Below are 18264 nucleotides of genomic sequence, written 5' to 3'. Positions count from 1 at the left end.
TTTCTCCCACTTTTATGAAACCGGGCAGTGCGGGTTCTGTCGGACGGTTGATATAGTAGCCTATATCAACAATCAGGAAGGAATCAGAAGTCTTCAGATAGCTTTGGAAGTGGAGATGCTGATGACCTGGGCGGAACAACATCTGGCCTTGTTGGCAGTGTCACACACAGCGGGAACTGTGATAGTGTACAAGCAGATTTTTTGAGCCGCTAAAGGCTAGACCCCAAAGAGCGGGAGCTGTCCGTGGAAGCAATGTCCCTTATCTAACGCAGATGGTTTACTCCTCATCTGGATTTGATGGTGACTCGAACGAATGCCAATGCTCCGTGTTTCTTCAGTCCAGAAGAGAATATAGAGCAGAAGGGTTCAACACCCTGTTACTCCACTGGCCATATTAAGTTATTCTTTGTGTTTCCTCCATGGCCTCTGATAGGCAAGGTTCTATGGAGAATAGAAATTCACCCGGGGAGGGTAATCCTAGTGCAGGGCTTCCCAAACCTGTCCTGGGGACCCCACAGCCAGTCGGATTTTCAGGATATCCACAATGAATATGCATGAGATCAGTCTGCATCTCATGGAGACACAGTATATGCAAATATATCTTATGCATATTCATTGTGGATAACCTGAAATCCTGACTGGCTGTGGGGTCCCCAGGGCAGGTTTGGGAAGCCCTGTCCTAGTGGCTCTGGACTGCCCCAGAGACCCTGGTTTGCAGACTTGATCCACCTCGCACTAGACGGATCCTTGCGACTGAGTTATCTTCCAAACCTACTACTTCATGGCCCTATATTTTTATTTCAGGCCGATCGCTTTTGTCTAGCGGCCTGGCTTTTGAAAGGATGTGGTTGAGGAAGAAAGGTTACCCGGAAGATGTTATTGCCACCCTTCTTCGGGCTCGGAAGCCCTCTATTTCTTTGACCTACGTCAGGATCTGGAAAGTTTTCGAAACTTAGTGCCTTGAACAGGAAATCCTCCATCGTCAATCCTCGGTGGCGCACATTATGGCATTTTTGCAAAAAGACCTTAGTAAAGGCTTATCATTTAATTCCCTCTGGGTGCAGGTGGTGGCTTTAGGGTGCTTGAGAGAGGCAAGATTCATGGGTCATCACTAGTGGCGCACCCTGATGGGCGAAGCATTTGAATCCTCCTGTTCGTCTGGTATGTCTGTCTTGGAGCCTTAACTTGGTCCTCAGGGTACTGTGTGATGCTGCTTTTGAACCTCTGAAGAAGGCCATCTTAAAAGATTTAACTCTGAAGGCAATGTTTTTGCTGGCAATATGCTCAGCTTGGAGGATCTCTGAGCTTCAAGCTCTCTCCTGTAGAGAGCCATTTTTACGAATTTCGGATTCTGGGGTTTCCCTTCAGACAGTTCCCTCCTTCCGAAAGTTGTCTCAGCCTTGTACTTGAATCAGTCAGTGGAACTTCTGGCATTTCCTCAGGTCAAGCCGGATGCGCCTCACGCCAAGGAACTGAGGCGTCTGGATGTTAGAAGGACCCTCTTACGCTATCTCGAGGTCACTAATGATTTTTGTGTCTTGGATCATATTTTCATCTTATGGAGTGGTGCTAAGAAGGGTCATAAAGCATAAAAAGTGACATAGCCCGTTGGCTGAAAGAGGACATTGCTTCCGCTTATATTTGTTGTGGGCGACCTGTCCCAGATGGTTTGAAAGCACATTCGATCAGGTCTCAGGTGGCTTCCTGGGCAGCGTGTCAGCTAGTCTCACTGCAAGAAATATACAGGGCGGCGACATGGAAGTCTCTAAATACTTTTGCCAGGCACTACCATTTGGATGTCCAGGCTCTGGGCGTTGACAGTTTCTGAAGCAGTGTCATTCGAGCAGGACTCTCCAGGTCCCACCCCAGATAGGTAAGCTTTGATACATCCCAGCAGTCTGGACTGATCTGGGTACATACAGGGAAAGTAAAATTGGTTCTTATCTGCTAATTTTCGTTCCTGTAGTACCACGGATCAGTCTATACGCCCGCCCTTTGGAGTGGACAAAATTCTTCTTGAGAATCTGCTCGTTTTCTGTCTTCTTTATTATTCATAGTCGCTGCAGATTTAATATGGGTACAGGATTCTCCATATCCTTCTCATAATCTTATGTATATAGTTAGATGGGTTATTTCTTTCTTATCCTTTGACATAATACTTTTTACATATTTCTGCTTTGGTAGTATTAATACTGAGGAGATGCAGGTTGCACACTGGATTAAGAGGGGGTGCTCTCAAAGTTTTTCTCTGTCTGCATCTGCTGGAAGGGAGGCAAAGCCCAGCAGTCTGGACTGATCCTCAGGAACAAAAATTAGCAGGTAAGAACCATTTTTCTTTTGTGTTCCCACTTTGGCCCCTGGTAGGCAGAATTTTGCAGATCTCCAAGTATCATGGCCTAGTGATTTTGGTGGCACCCAATTGACCAAGACAGCCCTGGTATGCAGATCTAGTAAGGATATTGGATGGGAATCCAATGGTGATACCACAGTATATGGGTTTAAGGACATAAGATATGCCATCCTGGGTCAGACCAAGGGTCATCAAGCCCATTATCCTGTTTCCAACAGAGGCCAATCCAAGTCACAAGTAGCTGGCAAGTACCCAGTCATTAAATAGATCCCATGCCACTAATACCAGCAACAAGCAATAGCTATTCGCTGTTGATCAATAGCAATTTATGGACTTCTCCTCCAGGGACTTATCCAAAACGTTTGTAAACCCAGCTACACTAACTGCCATAACCACATCCTTAGCAATTAATTCTAGAGCTTAATTGTGCATTGAGTGAAAAATAATTTTCTCCAATTTGTTTTAAATGTGTTACTTATTAACTTCATGGAGTGCCCCCTAGTCTTTCTATTATCTGAAAGAGTAAATAACTCATTCAAATTTACCCGTTCAAGTAGTTTCATGATTTTGTAGACCTCTATCGTATCTCCATTCAGCCGTCTCTCTTCCATGCTGAACAGCCCTAACCTCTTTAGCCTTTCCTCATAGGGGAGCCGATCCATGCCCTTTATCATTTTGGTCGCCCTTCTTTGTACTTTCTCCAGTGCAACTATATCTTTTTTGAGATGCAGCGACCAGAATTGCACACAGTATTCAAGGTGCAGGTACACCATGGAGCAAAACAGAGGCATTATGAGATCCTCCTTTTTATTTGCCCTTCCCTTCCTAATAATTTCTACATTCTGTTTGCTATTGTGACTGCTACAGCACACTGAGCAGACAATTTCAGTGTATTTTCCACTATGACGCCTAGATCTTTTTCCTGGATGATAATTCCTAATATGGAATCTAATCTTGTGTAACTACAGCATGGGTTAATTTTCCCTATATGCATCAACTTGCACTTGTCCACATTATATTTCATCCGCCATATGGACGCCCAGTCTTGCAAAATCCTCTTGCAATATAACACTATCTGCCTGTGATTTAACTATTCTGAATAATTTTGTCATCTGCAAATTTGATCACCTCACTCGTCGTATTTCTTTCCAGATCATTTATAAATATATTGAAAAGCACTGGTGCAAATACAGATCCCAGAGGCACTTCACTGATAACCTTTTTCGACTGTGAAAACTGACCATTTAATCCTACTCTGTTTCCTGTCTTTTAACCAGTTTGCAATCCACAAAAGGACATCACCTCCTATCCTATGACTTTAGTTTTCTTAGAAGCCTCTCATGAGGGATTTATCAAACCCTTCTGAAAATCCAAAAACACTCCATTTTTGTCCACATGTTTATTCATCCCTTGTCTCGGTTTTGTATTGTAGCCTTGGCCCTTGAGAGGGCTCGTTTAGTCAAGAGGGGAAAGTCTTTGACTGGTGTGCAGTCACCCAAAAGAGCCTGTTTTTGTCACCCAAAAGAGCCTGGTTGCCATCGATTTTGGAGTTTCTGCACGAGGGCTTGAATAAGAGTTTAGCCCTTAATTCTCTGAAGTTGGAAGTGGCTGCTATAGCTTGTTACCGAGGTTGTTTGGAGGCAAGTTTGTGGCTTGCCATCCAAAATATTTCTGTCTGTTCGAACTGTAAAGCATATTTGTCTTCTAGTAAGAGATTTTGTTTCTGTTTGGAATCTGAATTTGGTTTTTAGATTCAGTCAACTATTTGAGCCAATGAGTAAGGTTTCGCTGAAACGTCTTACACTGAAGGCAGTATTTTTGGTGATAGTTTGTTCAATTAGGCATATTTTAGAGATTCAAGCGCTGTCTTGTAGGAGAACCCTTTGAGTTTTTCTAACGAGGCAGTTTATATTCGCACAGTGCCTTCCTTCCCGAGGTCTTTCATCTGAATCAAATGGTTTGACTGCTCTCCTTCCAGAGTATAGTTTGTTACATCTAGATGTAAGAAGTATTTTGCTCCAGTACATTTATTTATTTAAAAAGGCTTATATTCTGCCTATAGCAAATTAATTGCGATATGCGGAAGATGACTAATGACTTTAAGAAGTTAGATCATCTGTTTTCAGTGGCCCAAGGAAAGGTGAAATGGCTTTGAAGGCTTTTTAGCTTGGTGGATTAAGGAAGCTATAGGTGCAGCCTGCATGGATAATGGTTTGCTTCTTCCTAAGAGATTGAGAGCTCACTGTAGTAGAGTGCAGGCAGCATCTTGGGCTGAGCTCCATTTAGTATCACCAGTGGAGATTTGCACGGTGGCGAATTAGTCACCATTGCATTCATTTTCAAAGCATCATTTTTTTGACATCTGAGCCAGGGAAATAGCAGGATTTGGCTCGGGGGTTTTGAAAGCAGGGATAACTATGAGGGATAGCTTGTGACTGGACTGGTCTGAATCAATGATGAGGAAGGAGAAATTTATGCTTATCTGATAATTTCTTTTCCTTGAGTCTAGACACCCCAGCCCAGAGCACTCCCTGACTGTCAAGGTTTTTGCTGCTCTACCTGTTTAGTGGTAATGTTTCAATGGCTCGAGCTGTGAAAGTGCATTGTTCAGTGTCAGTACTGATGGAGCCATGGGTTTCTTTTGCTCAATGATCTGATATATTTTCTCCAAAGAAATTCCTTTGATTTTGTATTATCTTCTCATCTTGTTGTTCCCTGGAAGCCCATGGTTCTAAGGCAGGGGAGATTTTTTATTCCTTTTTTTAGCTTGTTACATAGAATACTGGAAAGCTGAGCACAGCATGGGACCCTATAAGGGGGTGATGTCAGCAAACCTGTTATTCTCGGTCTCCATCTGCTAGCTAGGGAGCATAACCCTTACATCTGGATTGGTCTGGCTGGACTCAGGGAAAGGAAATTATCAGGTAAGAATACTTGCCAGGTTCTAGTGTTTGGGTACTTGCCAGGTACTTGTGACTTGGATTGGCCACTGCTGGAAACAGGATGCTGGGCTTGATGGACCCTTGGTCTGACCCAGCATGGTAATTTCTTATGTTCTTATGTTCATTTCTCCATAAAAGGCAATAATCAAACAATTTTTCACAGGTAACTAAGAAGTTACCTGGATAAAATTAGGAGTTAAAAAATCCCCCCCTTCCCTCTGTGGGTACTTTTATCCTTGTTGCAAAGAGGCAGGGAAAGTGAGGGGCCAGCAAGGAAAGCAAAACTATTTTATTTTGAAATCTCCACATGTGCGCTATGACACGGATTTAGCTATCAAATCCACATATAGTGAGGTATACACAGTGCGACCAGCCCCCATAGTGCATGCATGCTATGGGTGCAAGCTAACATGTGTTTGCAAGCCCTGCATACATTTTAAAAATTGCCCCCATGGTCCAGGCAGAGCTCCTGTTGTCCCCAAGGTCACTGGCAGCAGTTGACTGCTGTTGGTGCAGTTGTCTACGAGGAGTATTTCAGGGCAGGCACTGCTGATTCCAGCAGAAGTATGGAGGAATCTCTTACAATATCATGGGCCAATGCAATAAAGTGCACCCAGGTTTGCGCGCAGTTGGGCACACATTTTGGGCATGCAAGACTAGTACCTGATACAGTAAGGAGATTAGTGCTTCCAAAACGCATGCCCTAACAAATGCAAGCTTGATAGCGCCCATTGCATGCAAACTCCATTTAGATGAGAACATTAACCATTACCATCTGATGCAGGAAATTTTGCAACGTGGGAAATTTAACTCCAGCTTCGGACTTGGAGTAAAGTTTACTCACGGTCAAGGGCTCCTGAGAAACATTATAAAATATGGCCCACTGTGTTGCAATAAATGTGTCCTCCTCCTTTGTATCATCGTGGCTGTTGAATTTACTGCTTGCTATGGTGAAAAATAAATGCATATTGATTTGTTCAAAAAGAAGCACACGTTTCTTATGGCCACACAGTTTAGTTGTCCTTAGCAATGGGACCTGATATAATAAACTACATCATTGAAATTGGCACCTCAGCAAAATAACCAAAAGAAGCGCAATCAAAATGGACGTGCACGCAGGTAGATTTTAAAGGTATTGCTCGAGCAAAAACGACCCCATACTTTTCTCATTGCTTTTCTTAATGATCACACTATCATCCTTGACTTTGATCTAGTGAGAAAATCTATGGAAGCTCACCTGAAGTTATCAGGAACATGAAACTCCACAGGCAGTGCCAGTTAACCCAAAATCGAGTATTGAGGTAGCTGCTTCCCTTCCCCAGAGGCAGGATGTGCTGTGTTCCCAGACATGTGTAGCTTGATAAGTTGAAGCCAGGCACTAAACAGAAATTTGATTTTCACACACAAAAGCACAAAATATCACTAATTCACTCAGCTAAACTCACACTTAGGAATTTTAAGAAAGTATCAGGAATCACATTTCCCTCCTCCTTATATATATATATATATATATATTTTTTTTTTTTTTTTTTTGGTGATCTCAGAGTGCAGCCACCCAAAATACTCCTTCGTCTTTCTCCTTCTCTGATCCCCTTTTTCCCCCTCTTGCTCCCTTTCTTCTTGCTGCTCTGCCACTTCACTCTTTCATCCTCCTCTCGCTGTCCTGATGCTTCTCTCTCTCGTCCTCTCCTCACTCCTCTATCTCTTTTCTTTGCTTCTTAGCCATCCCCCTTCCCAGCCCCTCACCTTGCTTTCTCTTACCTTTTTTGTTCTCCTTCCCCTTTTTCCTTCCCCAGGGATGAGGAACCTCCATTCCCGCAGCCAGACCAACCTCCCCTCCGACCCCCTTCCCTCCCTGGAAATAGTTCATCATAGTGGGAACTCGTGATCTGCTTCTGTTGTCGTATTCCTTCCCCACCTCGCCACAATCAGCTCATCATGGCAGGAGCTCTTGCTTTGTTCCTATCACTGCACTCCACTCCACACCCTGCGCCCCCACAATCCCCCTATTGCAGAAGCAACTCATAGATTTGTGGCAGGGAGAGTGGCACTGAGCAGAGGCGCCAACTCAAGCAAGAGGAGGGAGAGAGAAGACAAGGAGGAGATTGATGAGGAGAAATGACAAAGTCCAGAAGCAAAGGTAATAATAGACTTATAAAGTAGTTAAGAAACAGAGATAAGAACATAAAAATAAATAAAAGATTTAAAAATTGAACCAAAATACTAAATTAAGACACTTGGTTAAAATAAAATACCAAATAAAAAGATACAGGAAGTGAGAAGCTTGAAGGACTAAGGGAGTGGGGGAAGCTTCAGTTCTTGGGTTCCAGGCAGAGGGGGAGTGTCATTGGATTCAGGACATAGGTCCCGTCCCCCCACCAAGTAATTTTGGATCTGAAGGGGCATTTCCCCTACCCCCCACCCCGGAACCAGTTAATGGGAACCCCCTGAGAGTTTCATTGCTAATGCAACCCATTGTTCAGTGCCGTGCCTCCTCTCTCCCTCTCCCCTTTTCACCTCTCCTTTTTGCCCTTCTCTCTCTCTCCTTTTGCTTGCTTACATCTTCCCCTTTCTCTCTCCCCCCTTCCCCCCCGCCCCCCGAATTTGCTCTTAGCTCTTTTGGCAGCCATCAACGCATAAGCAAGATTTTCACCATGCACGCTGCCTTCTTTTAGCTCACATGAGCCAAGCTCAATCACCAAAGAGTCTTTCCGGTTATGCCAGTGGTTCTCTTCTGTCCCTGGCCGGGTGAACCAATTTACAGTGGCAAATCACTTCCTGCTTCCAGCCCACATGAGCCAGCTCCTCACTGCTTCTCCTTTTGCCAGGGAACCGGTGCCTTCGGTTGCTATCATTCTACAGTTGCTGTGGCCGAAATATTTGCACTGGTAGCTACATTTTAGAAATGTTGCTATATATGTAGCAAGATATACAGGATAAGGCCTGGGAGTTTTGTATCCTGCCAAATATTCAATGCTGAGTGTGTGCACTCATTGTTTCCTTTGTGCCTCCTTTGCAGGGGGCGTTTAACGGCTGGAAGGTGGTTTTAAATGTTGACCAAACCAAAGAAGCAGGATTCAAACGCCTCCTCCAGTCAGGTGGAGCAAAGGTATGTCAGTTTTGGGTAATTTGAAAATACATTTTTTATGCATACGTCACAGAATAAAGCACATTTTCTTTTGCATTATACTTTTTCAACTAAGGGCCAGATTCATTAGGTCTTTTCTCCCATCTTGTTTCTATGGGAAAAACCCTTAGTGAATCAGGTACTGACTAAAAAATATCATTCTTATTTTATGTACTTCACAATTTAGGAAAGGAAGGTAGATGTATGCTAGTAATTATTTGTTTCTTTCTTTTTGTAGGTGCTCCTAGGCCATCACGCATCCCTTTTTAAAGAAGCTACCCACCTTTTTGCTGACTTCAGTAAACTGAAACCAGATGATGCCAGGGTTAATGTGGTGGAGGCAGCTGAGCAAGGGGTTAACTGCCTAAAACCAGAATACATTGCCGAATACCTCATGCAGGTGAGTGGTTTAGAACTACATCAAAGTGTCATGGCTTTAACGGGGTTCAGATAACAAATGTTGTTTGTATCCCCTTTGTGCTAAAAGCATTTGTGTAGAGATTGCAAATGATGGGAGTCCCTAAATTCCCTGATGTATTCTAACACGGTTATGATATGGTCCTTGGGGTTGTGGGTACCTTTCTGAATGGTAGTGAGTGTCTGCAGAAAAAGGATCACTTCACACAGACAGTACATTCTAAGGGTAATTTGGAGTTTAGCAGACACTAGATATTATGGTAATAAAATACATTAGCATCCAGATTATTTTTTTTTTATACTTTATAATTATTCAATGATTATAACAAGTTAATACAAACTTGACAAGAAACGGAATATGAAAATACAAAAAAAAATATAAAAGAAATACATGTTATGGAAACATTCAATCTCAACATATTTCCATGTCAGACCACAATTTTGGAGTTTATGTAATTAAGCGAAGAAAATTATACATTATAATATTCTAGGAAAAAGGTCACACCATAAAGAGATCTGAACCCTATATATTACAATGGTCGATTACGAAGGACTGGATGTAAGGTCAGACGAGGCCTGCTTAACTTTATCATTTATGAAATTATTTAACTGAGCGGAGTCAAAGAAAACACATTTGACCCCACTGTACTTGATAACACACTTACAAGGGAAATATAACCAAAAAGATGCTCCCAAACTCAAAACAGCAGGATGCATAAGTAGGAAACGTTTTCTCTTAGTTTGTGTTATCTTGTACACATCTGGGTACATACGGATTTTAAACCCCAAAAACAATTCATCCCTTTTGCAAAAAAACATTTTTAAAACAAAATCTCAGTCTGAATCCAAAGCTAAAGTTACTGTTAATGTAGAAGAAGAAACAATCTCTTCAGTAGAACTTTCCAAAAAGGAAGAAAGGTGGGATAAATCAGTGGGAGCTGCTTCTGTTGGTGTAATATTCAAATTTGGAGCTTTAAGTCCTGGCAAATAGTAGGCTTTAGAAATAGGAGGAAGTAAATTCTCCTTAATTGCCAGTGTTTTCATTAAATATCTTCGTAGCATTTCCACCGGTGTAACAGATCTTTTCTTTGGAAAGTTTAAAACTCTCAAATTACAATGTCTAATGACGTTTTCCAAATTTTCCATTTTATTTTGTAAGTGAAGATGACCCACTGATATAGTGTCTACTGACTTTTGCATTGAAATTTCTTTAGCCTGTATTGAGTCCACTTGAGATTTTATTTCCACCATTTGCAACTGAACATTATGCAAAGAATTTGAGAAGTCCTGTTGTTGAGAGAGAGCCAGTGAAACTTTTTGTCAAAGTAGCTATAGCTTCCCAAATATTGTCCAGAGTAATATTTGGAGGCTTAATCAAAGTAACAGAAATTACCTCTGATGTGTCTTTTGGAAGAATAACCATCCCTGTGTTGGTTATGGGAGCATTCTGCACGGCTTCAGTCTCCTTTCTCGGCCAACTCACAGCTCCTGTCGTTGAATCCTCCATACTGACTCCACCCGACGCTGACATAGCGGACTGCACTCTGCCATTCGAGTGCAAAGGGAAAGTGGTGAATGCGTCAGTACCTTCCGCGGGGGGAGGAGGTTGTGGAGGCACCGGACTCTGCTCTGGAGACAAAGATCAATCTAATTCTGGGGTCATCGGCAGCGGTTCACCTCTCTGCTGGGGACCCATGGAAGCCCTGCAGGGATTCCTAGCTCCTCACCACATGTTGGTCCATCAGACCCTGCCAAAATGTTCCCTCCGCAGCTTCGGGGAACACTCTGGGTCTTCCTTTCCTCTTTCCCATCAAAAAGAGGTAAATTCTTCATTTTAATCACAAAGTAAAGGTGGAATATGAAGAAGGTGTCTGAGCACCTCTCAATAGTGTGTAGCCATCTTGGTTCTCTCCAGATTATTTTTTAAGACTTAACCAATCAATAGAGGCCTTATATTCATGCAATTTTATAATGATTATTAGAAGTCTGGCATGGAATTGGAATTCTCCATTCTACTTTTCAAGCAAAATCTACAGTTCTGTGTATTAAAAACTATAGACTATTGACCCTAAGAAACATATTTAAGAACATAAGAAATTCCATGCTGGATCAGACCGAGGTCCATCAAGACCAACATCCTATCTCCAACAGTGGCCAGAATGGGTCACAATTACCTAGCAGATCCCAGAAAGTAGACCTATTTCCTGTTACTCGCTCCCTGGGAAAGCAGTAACTATGTTTAATCTACTTGGCTAATAATGTATTATGGGCTTTGCCTTCAGGAACTTGTCCAGATCTCTTTTAAACTCCACTTTCCTCTTCATTGAGTCCAGACGAATGGATTATGCCCACCAACCAGCAGATGGAGACAGAGATCAACAGATTTGTTGATGTCACCCTTTATTAGAATCCCATGCTGACCTCAGCCTGCCAGTATTCTCTGTCTCCAGCAGGTGGTAGGCAAGCATATCCTGTATTGTGAACTCAGGCCTAGTTAGGCTGGATAAAGAGGAATTCAAAATGAAGGGCATTTCCTAAAGTGAAAAAACTTGGACTTCCTCCCTCAGTTGAGCATAGCCCTGGGCCATGGGGTTTCCAGTTTGACCTGATTGGGCTTCAAACTAGATCTATGACTAGCCTTTCTCTTCCTCCCCACCTCCACCCCCTTCATCTTTGATTCTCTTATTAGGGAATCTTCTTATCACAAGCAAATATTTAAAAAAACCAAAAACAAAGTCCTTAATTTGCCCTGTAGAGAATGATAAAGTTAAAAAAAAAAAAAAAGTAAAAAATTGAAAAGAAGGGCAGAACAGCAGCAGTTTTCGGAGCTAAACCACTGAGTGAGTCAGGCACTTCACATCCCTTCTCCCTCCTGCGGTGATGTATTTTTTAGTCACGTGGTGCAGGGAGAGCCATAGCTCCATCAGCTGAGCGCAAGAAGAAAACTATATTCGTTTACATCCTACATGAGAAAAAAAAGCTGGAACACCTTCATCTTTGCTTGTCATCTATCAAACAATGGCTCCATCAAAAAAACAAACTTACTCTTAACATTTCTAAAACTGAATTTCTCTTAATTCATAGGCCTCATTCAAATCAACCTCTTCCAACCATATCATTTGAAAACATTACCTTCTCTACCAATGCTCCGATCAAAAGTCTAGGTGTATGGTTTGATTCGATTCTATCATTTCGACCACACATCAAATCCATTATTAAAAGTGGCTTCTATAAATTGTCTTTTGTCTGGCTTACGTTACTTATTGCATAATCATGATTTCCTTACCATCGTACATTCAATTATTTTTCCCCATATTGACTATTGACATATTGCAGCAGCCTCTTATTTGGTCTCCTGTCTAATTCATTATATCCCTTACAACTTCTTCTCAACTCAGCCGCTAGATTAATCAAAGGTACCAAATGCTATGAAACCATCTCCCTTGTTCTTGAAAAGTTAAAGTGGTTGCTGATAGAACAAAGAATTCATTATGAAATCTGTATGACGATTTTCAAACTGTTGAGCTCACATTCCTGTTCCTGGTCCAATGCATTATTGAAAATATATAAACCCTCTCGAGAGTTGAGATCATCTCAACAAGGCTTCCTTGATGTTCCATTTGCTCGCCATGCCCGCCTCACCGTCACACGAGAATCGGCCTTCTCCGTTGCTGCACCAACCCTCTGGAACTCTCTGCCTATGGAACTCCAGTTAGAAGACTCCCTTAAAAAATTTAGACTTTTTTTTAAAAAGCTTTTTGCTGAAGCAAGCCTTCCCTTAATGCACCAGTAAGACTTTCTTTATGAAAATTTTATTTAAGGTTTAAATTTGTTTGATTGTTTTTTACTTGTACGTTTGTTATCTATTTTTATGAATGAATTATATGTAAATCGCTTAGACCTATTTGCGTTAAGCGATTAATACATTTTAATAAATGAAATGAAAATATACTGTTCAGTGCCTGCAGAGTTTAGCAACTTCAGACTGGGGGAATATCTAAACTTTGCAGAGCTTGTGTGGAGGAGAGAGGGTTAATCAGAGTGGTGATTCTGCTTTTCCAGGTCAAATCTCATCAGCGGGGCTAGCCATTCTCTCAGTTCCCGACGATGGGTTGCTTGCCACAGCAAGAACGACAACCATCTTTGAGATGAAGCTAAGAGGAAAGGAGCTAAAACTTTCCTCTCTGTCCCACAATGCAGACAGCTAACTTGTCAATGGAGCAGTCTGTGGCTGCTGCCTTTAAAGATACAGCTGTTTCCTACTCAGCTATTGAAGCTTCACTTGCAGCATGGGCTTCAGTGCCAAAAGAATTTTTGAAACAAACATAAACACATAAGAATTGCCATGCTGGGTCAGACCAAGGTCCATCAAGTCCAGCATCCTGTCTCTGACAGTGGCCATTCCAGATTGTAGGTTCCTGGCAGAATCCATAAAGTAGAACTAATTCCTGTTCTTTATCGCCCACCAGACCAGTCCAGACAATTGGGTTTTTCTCTTCTTCCAGTAGATAGAGTCAGACCAAAAGCTTTACTGTTTGCTTAGTACTTAACTCAGTGCATCAACTGCAGTCTCTTAGTAATTCTTTATCTTCAGTAGATGGTAGAGGTGTTGAACGTGCAGTTGGCAGTTCTAGTGGATGAATTGCACCTGGAAATGGGCAGTTCATATTTGGGGCTATCCTTCTGGATGAGCAGGGGTCAGTGACCCTTGGAGGCTTGAATCCTGGCAGTGAGGAGTGTCTAATAGCCAGTGGCCTGGCTCCCTCAGTCCTGGTCCTCTCCGCTCTCCGTTTTGGCCGCTCTCTTCCTGGATCCAGCAGTGCTTCTCTCCCTGAAAGTATACTTTTCTTTTTTTTTCGTCTGGCAGGGCTGTTTTAGGGGGCCGTTCTATTAAAAAAAAAACAAAAAACCCACAACAATGGCACAGAGGAAGGGCGTTGTTCAGCAGTAGCTATTTTGCCTGAATTTGGTTTTTGCCACAGGAAGGAGAATGGGTGAGCACTGAATTCTTGTTTTTATTGCCTTTACCCTCAGTGCAGCACCTGCAACATGGGGAAAAAAATGTCACACGTGGGGGCCACGCATTGTTCAAGTCTTGCACCAGAGGTGGAGAGGGAGAGTCCCTCTTGGATGTTAAAAAGGCTACAGCCAGTAAATTGCAGCTTGCCGTGGATCCTGAATTGGTAGGGGATCCGAGCAGAGTAGCAGAAGCATCCATTTTAAGTGCTCCTAAGGTGAAGGGAGATCACAAAGAATCTTTTATAGACCTACCAGTTTTCACTCCAGTGGATGGCAGTTTGAATGCAGCATAGGAACAAAGGACTGGAAGCTTTGCTCTTCATGAATAGTTGGCACAAGCTGCAGAGGAGGCTTTTTCCCCAGAATTTTTAGTATCCTTGAACAGGTTTTTTTATTTATAAGGGGCTGTAGTTCTGCTGGTACTGGGGCAGTAGTAACCTCTTTGGGTGCTTGCTCCTTTCCCCCTCGTGCTAAGTGTTGACTGGATGAGAAGAAAGTTGTCCTAAAGGAAGAGGAGGTCCCTGTCGTGGAAGGTGTTGATCCTAGAGTGGTCAAATGATTTAAAGAGAGGAATTGACCACTAAGATTACTCAAGCTCTGGCAGAGTTGGATATTAAAGATAAGCCAGCTGATCCTGAGCAGGAAGGGGAAGATCCTATTTTAGATGATCTTAGAGATCTTGTGAAACTTTTCCATTCATAGGACAGCTCTGGTAGCGGCAAAACGGGAGTTTCTGGAGGCTGGGCTGAAGATCACTAGGGACATGGCAAAATTGTATTCTTTCCAGGAGGAGGCCTTAGCATTCCTAAATTGTCTAAGGTCTCCACATTCAATAAAAAAATGATCCCTGTGGAAGGATGTGTGGCTATGAAGGTTCTTCTTGGGCAAGCAGGCAAGCAGGATGGATAGTAGTCCTCACACATCGGTGACAACATGAGATGGAACCCAGCATGGAAAACTTATGTCAAAATTTCTAGAACTTTGACTGGGCATACTGAGCATGCCCAGCATGCCCTATATCACATGTCCATGTGGGGTCCTTCTTCAGTCTTGATTTTACCGCAGAGCTTTCACTTTGTGGTTATTTGAGCTTATGGCTTTATGTCAAAAAAATTGCTTGGAAAACTTTTCCACCAATAGTTTTCGGGTTTTTTTTGCGTCTTCTCGGTGCTGGTCCCTTTCCGGTTCCCTCTAGTGTCCCAGTCAGCTTTTTCGGTGGTTCGGTAAGTTTTCTTTCACTTCCGTTCCCCCTGTGGTGGTGGTACTTCAGTGCCCACCAATGTCTGTTGCCTGCCATCACTGTATTTGTTTTCGCCCCTTTCAGTTCTTATCATCATGGCCTCATCTGGCTTCCGTCGATACCCTCAGTGCTCGAGGACTATGTCCATTATGGATCCACACGATGTGTATCTTCTGCCTGGGGGCATCGCATGATGTCTGGGGGTAGTGCTTGCGCAACCAAATGACCCCAAAGGGATGTCGCGCTCACCTCAACAAGATGGAGAAGCTCTTCAGGGTGAGAAAGTCCGTGCCATCAATATCTGTCTCCATTGGCATCAATGCCAAAGGACCATGGATCCGCACTGATGGACCATTGATGTCGGCAAGGCTATCTGCTCTGTCAATGCCACTGGTGGATAGGGGTGCCAGGGACCAGCCCCTCTCGGTCTCTTCCAGGTTGAGGACATCAGGTTCGTTGTCATCGACCTCTGCACCGGGGAAAGAATGGGCCAAGCACTGAGGGGATCTGAGGAAACAAGTATCAATCACCTTTGATGCATGGTACCAGGCTTGGGTCAGCTCCGGCATTTGCCGTGATGCCCCCGAAGCAACCCTGCGGTGAGGAATTCCCATCTTCCATCGATGCCACAGGTCTGCATCTGTCTCCACCAGTCCTGGTGTCAGTCGCCAATCCACCTCGGGGTTCCAAGGAAGATCTGACTAACCCTCCTCCCACCCAGTCTGTTTTGGCATCAGCAACTTTCGAGGAGGAGTTGGAGCAGAGTCCAGCTGGCAGTCAATCAGGCTCTGCGGGGCATTGAGCCTGTAGCACTGACGGTATCTGTGCCTGTGCTCTCCCTGCTGGAACCTCTGCTGGAGTATCTCAATGTGCTCATTGGTGTGTTACAGACCCAGTTGGCGCGGGTTCCTGGGAGGCCATCAATGCCCAGCGGGGCATCGATGCTTCCCTCAACCAATGCGGTGTTCATCGCCAGTTCCTCTGAGGAGGAAGCTCTGTTGAGGCCAGTGGGGACATAAAGGCCCACAGCTCTCTGTCCAGCTTTGCCAGGGCTGGCACCAGTGCCTGGGCCTTTGGATGAAGGCTGAGCATTCAGGGCCCCATCCCCTGTGGATTACAGCGAGGATGAGGCCTCTTATGACCCATGGGAGGATGACACTGCAGAATCCTCTTCAGAGGCCTCTGAGGGTCTCCCCTCAGACCTATCTCCTCGAAAGGAATGAAGGAGTTCTCCACCTGAGGACGTGACCTTCACAGGATTTGTAAGGGCGAAAGCAGAGGCCATCCCATTTCTTTTGATGACTGAAGAGGATCTCAGGCACAAAATGCTGGAAATCCTCCAGTTTATGGAGGCTCCTAAAGAGATCGTGGTGATCCCGGTACACAAGATCTTTAAGGAGTTGCTGCTGAGGATTTGGGAGCAACCCTTCACGATACCTCCTGTAAATACCCATTAATTAATTAATTAATTAATTCGTTAATTCATTAATTGCTCTCTGTAAAAATTCCAATGCCTAATTCATAATATTTCCGTATTTAATGTATACCTTTTTTATTAACTATGCACTGTTGATTGTTTACTGTTCTATGTACACCATGTATATGGTAATTCTAATGCTGGTTATCTGTAAACCAAAGCGATATGTACTAGTACATGATCTTCGGTATATAAAAGTCTTTAAATAAATAAATAAATAAATAGGAAGGCAGATGGGGTTTACCAAGTCCAACAGGCTAAGAACATAAGAAATTGCCATGCTGGGTCAGATCAAGGGTCCATCAAGCCCAGCATGCTGTTTCCAACAGAGGCCAAACCAGGCCATAAGAACCTGGCAAGTACCCAAACACCAAGACGATCCCATGCTACTGATGCGATTAAAAGCAGTGGCTTTTCCCTAAGGTGTGGAGGTAAATGTTAATGGTTTGGATAGAGCATTGACTAACCACTGTGTCCATGCAGCACGGGCATACTATTACATTGGTTTGGAAGGAGGCACTTAATATATATCAATGCCAGGTAGAACTGACAAATTGCTTTGATAGAAAAGATTACATATTTGATTCGAGGAAAACTGGATAAGTATAACAAAATTTGGAAGAAATACTGCTAATATTTGAAGCAATGAGAGTTAGGATCTAGGGGTGGTGAAGGGCCTAGGATGAAGCAATTAAAGTGAAAAGTATGTTTTATAGTATTCCATATCTTGTATTGGCCATGATTTTTGGGTAGATGAGTTATTAGCTGTTCAGTTGACATTATGTGTATTAACTTTCATGGTATGTACTGTCTGTTAAATAAAGAATATAGAAATCGTAAACCAACTGTTTACTCATTCCACTCCACTCATTTTATAGACCTCTATAATATTTCCCTTTGGCCTACCGATTTGAAAAGCATCAGCTGGCACACCAATTGTTAGTGGTCGAATTTGCTCTCAAGCGGGCCAAACGCTCTCGGGACCCATGCCTCGACACCCCCAGGAAAGGATCACAGAGCAATGGACACTCTTGGGAGGAAGGTATTTCAGGGGGCTATGATCATTGCCCGCATTGCCTTCTACCATCTCTACGTGAGCAAATACCCTCATAACCTCTAGAAGCAAGTGCAGGAGGCAGCTGAGCGATTGCCTCAACAGCAGCAGGACACCTTCATATCACTGGTGCATCAGGGCCTGGCATGCAGAAAACATGAGGTATGCTCCACCTACGATGATTTTTGAGATGACAGCAAGAGTTTCTGCAGCGGAAATTGGCGCCTGCAGAATGGCATGGCTGCGGGCCTCGGATCTCCGACTGGAGGTACAGGAAAGACTCGCTGTCTTGTCATGTACAGGAGAGAATCTCTTCGGAGATAAGGTGAGGGACATGGTGATCCAATTGCGGGATCATCATGACACCCTCCATCATCTCTCTGCCAGCCCTTTGGATCTGCCCTTCTCAGTCAGGAGGTCTGCGAGGCTAAGTCAGAGGAGGTCTTTCTACCACCAGAAGAAGTACTATCCTCTGGCCCCTTGCTCCCGTTCACAAAGGTGAGCTCTCGTGGCCGTCTCAGGCAGCAGTGAGCTCCCAAGCTCCAACCTGCGCCCCAGCCAAATCCTGGGACATGTTTTTGACTAGATTGTAGAGAGCATAAGCCAGCTGCCCATACCCAAGAATCTGGACAGGTACG

At 43.5% G+C, this 18264-nt stretch overlaps 1 protein-coding gene across 2 annotated transcripts in view; it reads left to right on the top strand.

The window, feature by feature from the left end:
* Nucleotides 1-18264, top strand: part of TOPBP1 (DNA topoisomerase II binding protein 1) — a 248317-nt gene that overhangs the window by 215587 nt on the left and 14466 nt on the right. For both annotated transcript variants that reach the window (XM_029589328.1, XM_029589327.1), the window contains exons 26-27: nt 8312-8401; nt 8658-8819. In XM_029589328.1, the coding sequence (XP_029445188.1) occupies nt 8312-8401; nt 8658-8819 (252 nt within the window). The remainder of the gene's footprint in view (nt 1-8311; nt 8402-8657; nt 8820-18264) is intronic.

This window comes from Rhinatrema bivittatum, chromosome 2 (genome assembly GCF_901001135.1).
Source record: "Rhinatrema bivittatum chromosome 2, aRhiBiv1.1, whole genome shotgun sequence".
In the NCBI taxonomy this organism is placed as follows: domain Eukaryota; kingdom Metazoa; phylum Chordata; class Amphibia; order Gymnophiona; family Rhinatrematidae; genus Rhinatrema; species Rhinatrema bivittatum.
This window is presented reverse-complemented; position numbering and strand designations above follow the sequence as displayed.